Source organism: Formica exsecta, unplaced genomic scaffold, assembly GCF_003651465.1.
Source record: "Formica exsecta isolate Colony F162 unplaced genomic scaffold, ASM365146v1 scaffold120, whole genome shotgun sequence".
Taxonomy (NCBI): Eukaryota; Metazoa; Arthropoda; class Insecta; order Hymenoptera; family Formicidae; genus Formica; species Formica exsecta.
The window spans coordinates 1,462,233-1,468,433 of NW_021848537.1; the positions used below are offsets into that span (position 1 = coordinate 1,462,233).

At 35.1% G+C, this 6,201-nt stretch overlaps 1 protein-coding gene across 1 annotated transcript in view; it reads left to right on the forward strand.

Moving 5' to 3' along the window:
* LOC115241870 (hepatocyte nuclear factor 6) overlaps positions 1-6,085 on the forward strand; it is a 71,609-nt gene extending 65,524 nt beyond the window's left edge. The window contains exon 5 of the mRNA XM_029817814.1: positions 4,305-6,085. Within this exon, the coding sequence (XP_029673674.1) occupies positions 4,305-4,514 (210 nt within the window). The 3' untranslated portion in view covers positions 4,515-6,085. The remainder of the gene's footprint in view (positions 1-4,304) is intronic.
* The last annotated feature ends 116 nt before the right edge of the window (positions 6,086-6,201 follow it).

The window sequence follows — 6,201 nt, forward strand, 5'->3', positions numbered from 1 at the left end:
ATATATTAAAATAATATTTTAATTCTCAAAGATATATTGGATAATTACACACAAATTGAATATAGAAGAGTAAAAAAGAAATCCTTCGTTAAATAAATTGTATTTCGAAATAATGGCTTAAACTATGCTCACCTTATGAAGGCAATTCCCTTTAATAAGCAAAGAAGGTGCATTTAACGCATATATCCGGGGGAAGGGGGAGAGTAAAATTTCTCCCCTTATGGTTGAGAACTATTCCAAACAGCTGAGGAAACCATGCACGGCGACAATCACGCCAAGCCCGACGACTAAGGATCTTCGTGAAGCAAGTGCGATGAGCGACATTAGCTGTAGCCATATAGGCGGATATTTCGTCTTTAGAACAGGAGCGCCGAATGATCGGCGCATTTTAATCCTCGCAATATCGGGACCCACTTTAACGAGATTCAACGTTTTACTCGCGTTTTATCGCGATCGTGCTTCGCGTGTGATCGCGAAGAGAAATAAAAACAAAGTCTCTGCTCGAGTTCCTGGACGGACGCCAAATAGTTTGCGAATTGACCTTAGCCCACTTTACTCGTACGTTCCAAATCGCGCGCAATCTTTCCCGCACGATTGTCGAATCATTCCTCGTTTGCGTGCTTGTATTCCAGCAAATTAATCCTCGTAAAAGAGAGAGAGAGAGATAAAAGAGAGTATCTTTAACTTAAAGATTCAAAGGAAAGGTGTTTGAAAAAAAAAAAAACAGCATCACTAGATAAGGGGATTTAAAAATACATCTCAACGAGTATGATAATGTAAAAATAATCATTTTACATTAACCGATTAGTATCTAATATTTTACAGATTGAAATAGAAATATTTTAATTTATATATAAAAAAAAGTAGAGAGAGAAATCATATATATCGAACATAAATATTTAAAAATGAAATCGCATAAGACTCATGAAAATTTGGATTTTTTATGTAATGCTGAAATGATACGAAATTTTTTTAAAGATTCCTTGGAATCTGTTGAAATGTCCCTAAATTTTACCGCGATTATGTATAATTTATATAAAAATATATTCTTAACATTTTAATAATAAGTTATAACAGATATTCTATAACAGCATCACTAGATAAGGGGATTTAAAAATACATCTCAACGAGTATGATAATGTAAAAATAATCATTTTACATTAACCGATTAGTATCTAATATTTTACAGATTGAAATAGAAATATTTTAATTTATATATAAAAAAAAGTAGAGAGAGAAATCATATATATCGAACATAAATATTTAAAAATGAAATCGCATAAGACTCATGAAAATTTGGATTTTTTATGTAATGCTGAAATGATACGAAATTTTTTTAAAGATTCCTTGGAATCTGTTGAAATGTCCCTAAATTTTACCGCGATTATGTATAATTTATATAAAAATATATTCTTAACATTTTAATAATAAGTTATAACAGATATTCTATATATATTGCTATTAATTGCTTTAATTGTGGAGATAATTAATACGCGCGCTTTATAATAAAAAACATTTGAAGGGCGATTTGAGTATAATGGGAGCTGCGCAGATTCCGGAGAGATGAGACTTTTATTTGCGTCCCCAGGACGCAATAATATAAAGCTCGCAACCTCGATTATTCTCAAAGCGACTATCGCGCCGCCTTTACGGCGGGCAGGCTCGGCCTCCATTAGAATGAGTATTAATTGCTATGTAATTGCAAAGATATAATTGATATTCTGTTTCATTGGGGAAACGGCACTTTAAAGGAGTGTCCCTTTTGCATTGAAATTTTAACCCGATTTCAAAAAAAAAAAAAAAAAGCCGAAGCTCTTTCCAGCACTCTCTCTAAGACACGACAATGAGTCTTACGAGAATTCCAAATAAATTTTTCACGCATTTGTTTAAACAGCGAGATATTTGCTAAGGAAAATTATCCGTGTGCGCGTGGAATTTTCCGTAAGGAAAATTTACCTTCTATAATAACAGATAAAAATTGCAAAACTGGACGGAATAAAATTTTTGCGATTGATATAAGAAGAAATTTATAATATCAAATGCGTATAGAAGATCGAATCGAAATTTATTTAACCCCATTTTAAATGACATGGAGAAATCGAATAGTTTTTATTACATTTTTCACGGATTATACACTTATAGCGATAGAGAAAAAGCAGTTTTATCGAAATTTAATAATAAAATTTCCACACGTGTATCAGCTAACCGGCACGAATTCCGGTTAGATAGCCGCGGGAGAATTAAATAATTCCGAATTCAAGGGCCGAGGCGTCCACGAGCCGTTAAATATCCCCGAAATTAATTAATAATTTAATTCGCGGTGACGCATGGAATCGACGGGGTTTCGATTTTCAGAGGAAAAGGCAACGGCGGCGGCGGCGGCCGAGAGAGGCGTACTTTAATTAACTCGTGGACGTTAATTTCGCTTAACTTGCGCCGGACACGCGCCGGGGACTTCGTTTAAGGCACATATAGAGAGAGAGAGAAAGAGAGAGAGAGAGTGCCGCGTGTTGTCGCCGCTGGCTATTGATACGCGCGTATCCGCGCGGACTTCGCTGCGGCAGCTGCAGTTGCAAAACATGAAGGCGGTGCCCGCTCCTCGTATAGAACGACGCATCAATTGTTGGAAATGCGGGACACTATCGCGACGAGGCATCGTGATTATTCCTTGACAGCCACTGTGTGTGATGCTATGCACGAGCGATGTGCGTTTCAGCTTTGCGCGCGAACGTACCTACGCGTGTACACACGTCACGTCATACATCGTGCCTAACTGCCTGCTAAAGAAAGAGAGAGAGAGAGAGAGAGAGAGAGAGAGAGAGAGTCCTTCGTGAAAGTGACGGCAAGAAAATCACGTCTCTTATCAGTGCAATTTTACATGACGTTGCGCGAATTTTGCGAGCAACGCTAAGTGTTTTTCTTTAAAAAAAAAAAAAAAAAAAAAAAAAAGAATACAATGTTCTTTTAAGCCGCGCCAAGACTGTCCTTGGCTTTATGTTTATGTACGTCCTAAAACAGAGAAAAGTCTAGGTGCTAAGAATAGAACTACAATGGGTGTATCGATGCTCCGCTATGGATGCATCGTCGATATCTACTATATCAGTTTTCTAAAATTTATATTTGAAAAAAAATTATTTTAGTATTAATTATTTTTATTACAGAATAAGCTTACATCATATATATGTATATGTATATATGCATGTATCTCATACACTCGGTCACATTATTTCTTTTGATAAAAAAAAGAGTAATCCAAATTTGTTTTTAAATTATAATCTGTACGATTTTTTATTCAACTTGCTCATCTATAATGTATTTAATTTAAACTTGTTTACCTAATTCTTCTCTGAAAAATATGAATATTTTATGCTTGAATCAAAAATGAAGAGGAACCGCGACGTAAATTAATGATTTTTTAAATGCTTGTGACAACTGGCACTTTTGATGATAATTCGTCGTTCGTTCAATATTGGTGGATGATAAACATTTCTTTACATGTGGTAAATGGACTACTACGCTTTCTTCCCACGCGACGTTTCTTACCCAACGTAGCCCGATCAATAACGCGACTCGAGGTAGAGTATATCGATTGCCAGAGTAACAATTATTACTAACCAATACTTTCACATGGCACAGTCGAAATTAGCACACAGGTCTTTGCGAGTACATTGTACTCTGAATCTACATCTGAATGTGCGTCTAAATCTCTCTTGATAGAAGGGAAATAGATTTATTCACAATAATAATAGAATATTTTATTATCTTTACTAGAGATATAAAGAGACGTTCTATGAAAATTTTAAAGAAAATATTAAGCATTATTAATCCCACTCTTTTCACATATATTTGTTTTTTAGATACTCTATTTTCCTCTTGCAAATAACTTATAGAATGTCCAAATTAAAATTAAAATAAAATATTATATATAATAGTAATTAAAATATAATAAATAGTAATTAAATAATAGTAATTTAAAAAATAATAACAGGAAATATATAAAATAAAAACCTAAAATATACGTTATATATTTATCAATCAATTTGATATATTGTATATAAATATTCTTCGACGCAAAAAATATGAAAATGCAACAATTAATTGCTATCGATATTAATCAACACAACCCAATAATTAATGTACAAAATATGCACAAATAAAATAAAATTTATAAATAAACTAAATTAGAGAAAAAATCTGAAAAACAAAATAGACTAGATGTATACATATAATGACACAGGAGCACACAGGATTGAAAAAATAAATATATGGAATATATATAAAACTGAATTTTCCGTTCTCCGCAGGAGACCAAGAGGCCGTCGAAGGAGATGCAGGTGACAATCGCGAGGCAATTGGGCCTGGAACCGACGACGGTCGGCAACTTCTTCATGAACGCCCGACGCCGCTCCATGGACAAATGGAAGGACGAGGATCCGAAGACGGTGGCGGTCGAGGAGGAACAGTTGTCGCCCACGATAGGCATCGGACAGCGCCAACCGAGCGATGTTTTGTGACACACATCCGACCACGAGGAGTACCACGACGAGTCGCCAGACGAGGATCTGCCCTTCTCGTAAGGGCGGTGTACTACCTCGTGGACATATCCTTGTCGACACATTCGATCGAAAAGAGCAGATATTTTTTAAGCGCTATTTTATGCCTAGAGGCCTTTGTAAGTAGTCTCCCTGTTCGACGATCGGAATATTACCGAGATCGATTCGGAACATAATTAATTTCTGAATCAATATTAAATTTCTTACTTTATTTATTTCATATTGAATTTTTATTTGTTCGCCATCTACTTTGGCGCTGTTATCGAGAACCTATTAACTATGTATAAAGCAAAATTGAAATTTATTTAAAAATATCGTTTCTGTCTAGAAAAATTTTATTTTATGTATATTTTAAAATTTTAAAAAAATTTTTATTATTAACTATTATTTATATATTTATCGACGATCGAATTGTGTCGAACAAGAACGTCCTAGCCGCTGAATGCGATCGATCATCAGCAGCTCCCGCGAATGTGATCGCGAAACCGATCCAAATCAGATCCGTTGCTATGATTCGGCGTTTTTTTGTTTTTGTTTTTTAGGCTGGTGCGTTTCCGAGTATTTGCGATTGATAGATTGTATCATATTAAGGCTCTTAAGTCAATGTTCAAAGTCGGGAAACGGGCGAGTCGATTGTATCGAAGAGCTAAGAATGACGATTACACAAAAACAATGAATCCCTCTATTTATAATTTTTAAACAGAGTTATTTTTATTTATTTCTCAACGTAACGTCACAGTAAATAAGTTAGCTGTATCTGAATAATTTCGTGAATAATTCTAAGCTAAGGACTCGCATACGAGATAAAGATTCATTCGTATGTCGACTTTGAATACCTCGCAAACTCTGTGCCATAGTTTGCCATATTAGCATAAGTTGATCTGGACTTTTTGTGCCCGATTTTTAACGTTCTAGTCTATCGTAATATGTTTTAGGGAGAGAACATTTGCCGTTTCAATTCGCGGAAGCGGCTTCTCACTTCTAGTCAGAAAACTCTGAAGCTTCAATTCTAAATCTGTTTTCGGTGCTGATAGCGCCGAGAAAATCGTTTCGAGGATGCTCACGTTTTCTTTTCGCGGTTAAAGTTGAATTTATTCGTTGCCCGAAATACGAGATAAGTTTAGTTTAGCGAAGTCTATCTCTCGAGATACTTGATTGTTATCTTATTTCTTAAGAGTAGAATAGTCGCTGCTTTAAAAGGATCGAGAGATCGCGAAGGCAAACATGTAATATTTGCGCTTGTCGCGCGAAATTCTAAGCGCTCTGACAATCGAGTGAACATTTAGATAACGCTCGTTTTCTACTTTTTCTTAATCCGCGAGATCAGGGACGAGAGGTTGTAAAATTTATAGAGATGCTCCGATACTCAATAAAGATACTAATTAAAGCAGCGACTTTAAGCGTCATACTAATTAAAAAAGATCCTACTGTGTGTTGACTCTTTTAATATTTTCGTTCGAGGCCATATATATTTATAACTTATTTCGTTTTTTGTTTTATTAAATAAATAAGTTGGTAGATTTTCATATATATATATATATATATATATAAAAATATATATTGTCTCTCAAGTGTGCGTGTGCGTGCGCGCGCGTGTGTGTGTATGTGTGTGTGTGTGTGTGTGTGTGTGTGTGTGTGCATGTGTGTA